General features: G+C 31.6%; 1 protein-coding gene across 1 annotated transcript in view; it reads right to left on the reverse strand.

The window, feature by feature from the left end:
• Positions 1,179-1,927, reverse strand: part of LOC104747651 (mitogen-activated protein kinase 7) — an 8,092-nt gene continuing 7,343 nt past the window's right edge. The window contains exon 4 of the mRNA XM_010469322.1: positions 1,179-1,914. Within this exon, the coding sequence (XP_010467624.1) occupies positions 1,502-1,914 (413 nt within the window). The 3' untranslated portion in view covers positions 1,179-1,501. The remainder of the gene's footprint in view (positions 1,915-1,927) is intronic.

Here is a 1,927-nt window from a genome sequence, read left to right on the forward strand (position 1 = left end):
AAATACTATAGACAAATTCACTTATATACATGACATACATCAATTCAAATTTATAAAAATATAAATTTTGTATTTTAATAGTCTATCAAACTATCAATATAATGCATATCTAAAAATTGAAAACTTTTAAAAATTTTTAACTATTGTTATGACATATTATAAAGTATTTTATATTATTATATTTTGAAAATACAACACAACAATGTTTTTATAGATATGAGTTTTAGGAGAAGGATACATTATCATATCATATATATATGATTATTAATTTACGATATTATTGTGACCATATTTTATATGAGAATTTCAAAAATATTATTATCGTATTATCTTATCGAATTTCGTTATTTTTTACATTGCCCCGACTTGGGACCACAAAATTTATTAATTTATAGTGTTTATTAATTTATAGAGATTTTAGTGTATACTGTAATTAAATGTAATTTAACAATATACAATATAATACACATTTAATTATTATTTTATACAGTACATAGGTAGGTAACAGACTAACAGTTAACACCTTTCTGACGCGACCATGAGCCAAATATAGAAACTTGGGCTTGGAGTTTCTATTCCAACCATAACATTATTTATGTGGCCATAATTAATGTTGGCTATACAGTTCCATCCTTGTTTTGTATTTTGTCCTCGATGTCTCTGTTAAGTTTTTCTTCTGTATATACAGTAATTTTCTTTCACAAAATATTTTTTTTTTTAAGCTATACAAGTTGAGTTGTGCTTGGGGCCCCTTAGTGTTTAGGTCAGCCCTATATCTTATTAGTCCATTCTTATTTATATATATATTTTGTTGGCTTCTTAATGTTTTCACCTAAAAAATCTTTTTGATATTTTCGTTTATTTGTTTACTTAATAGAATTACGATAAATAGGCGCATAACAAAGTCTTTCAATAAATAAATAGAACACACTAATTTCAATTTATCTATTCTGAAATTGATTTGGTTGTTTTAAAAATAGAGGACAAAATATTAAGTGACACAAATATCCAATTTTCCGTTCTAATCAGTTGAGAAAACATGTTGGTCCGCTTTGTAAAAGGTAGCATATTACTTGAGATATAGTATGAGCATCTAATGAAAAATAAATAACTAGTGTGGCTGGTTAGTGGCAAGGGCAGCTTTACAAAATACAGGATTTGGTCTTAAAAATCTGAAGTAAACTCATCAACAACTCAAAAATAATGTAAGAAGAACAAAGCCTTTTAACTTAGTAACAAACATTCAAATTTACAAAGTGGGAAAGAGATACTGAGAGCAACATTTCAAACTCTGTTACTAACTTACTACTACTCACTCCCTCACTGCAACTAAATCATCAAACCAGGCGAGATCAAAGCACCAGGCTTTTTTATCCATTTGTATCCGCGTTTGTGGACTCGCTATATTACATAACATCAAAGCTGCATTGTAGAAAGAAAGAAAAAAAAAAACTGTAAAAGCTTACTCTTGATGATCACTGACGATGATTGATTAGGCGTTTCAGATATCAGCTTCAGGGTGGTAATACAGCATCTCATTCCACATCATCTCTCTGATCATCGGTTCCTCCATGTTCTCATCTATGTCCAGAGCGATTGGGACATTTGCAGGCGGGTTGGATCCAGGATCAAACAGCCCCGCCATGTACGGGTGCAAGAGTGCATCCGTCACAGAGATTCTCTTGGTCGGATCAAACACAAGCATCCTCTGTAACAAATCTATAGCTAGAGGATTGGCTTGTGGATAAAGATTGGAGAGATGAGTTCCTCTTGAGAAAGGAAGAGACTTTATAAACCTTCGAGCTTTCGGGTTGTCTATAAACCGAATATCAGATTCTTGCTGGCTACCAACAACATTGATGATTAGCTTAAGCTGGTTGAGACATTCTGTTCCCGGGAAGATCGGTTTCCTACCAAGAATCTCAGC

Source organism: Camelina sativa, chromosome 15 (genome assembly GCF_000633955.1).
Source record: "Camelina sativa cultivar DH55 chromosome 15, Cs, whole genome shotgun sequence".
NCBI classification, from domain to species: Eukaryota; Viridiplantae; Streptophyta; class Magnoliopsida; order Brassicales; family Brassicaceae; genus Camelina; species Camelina sativa.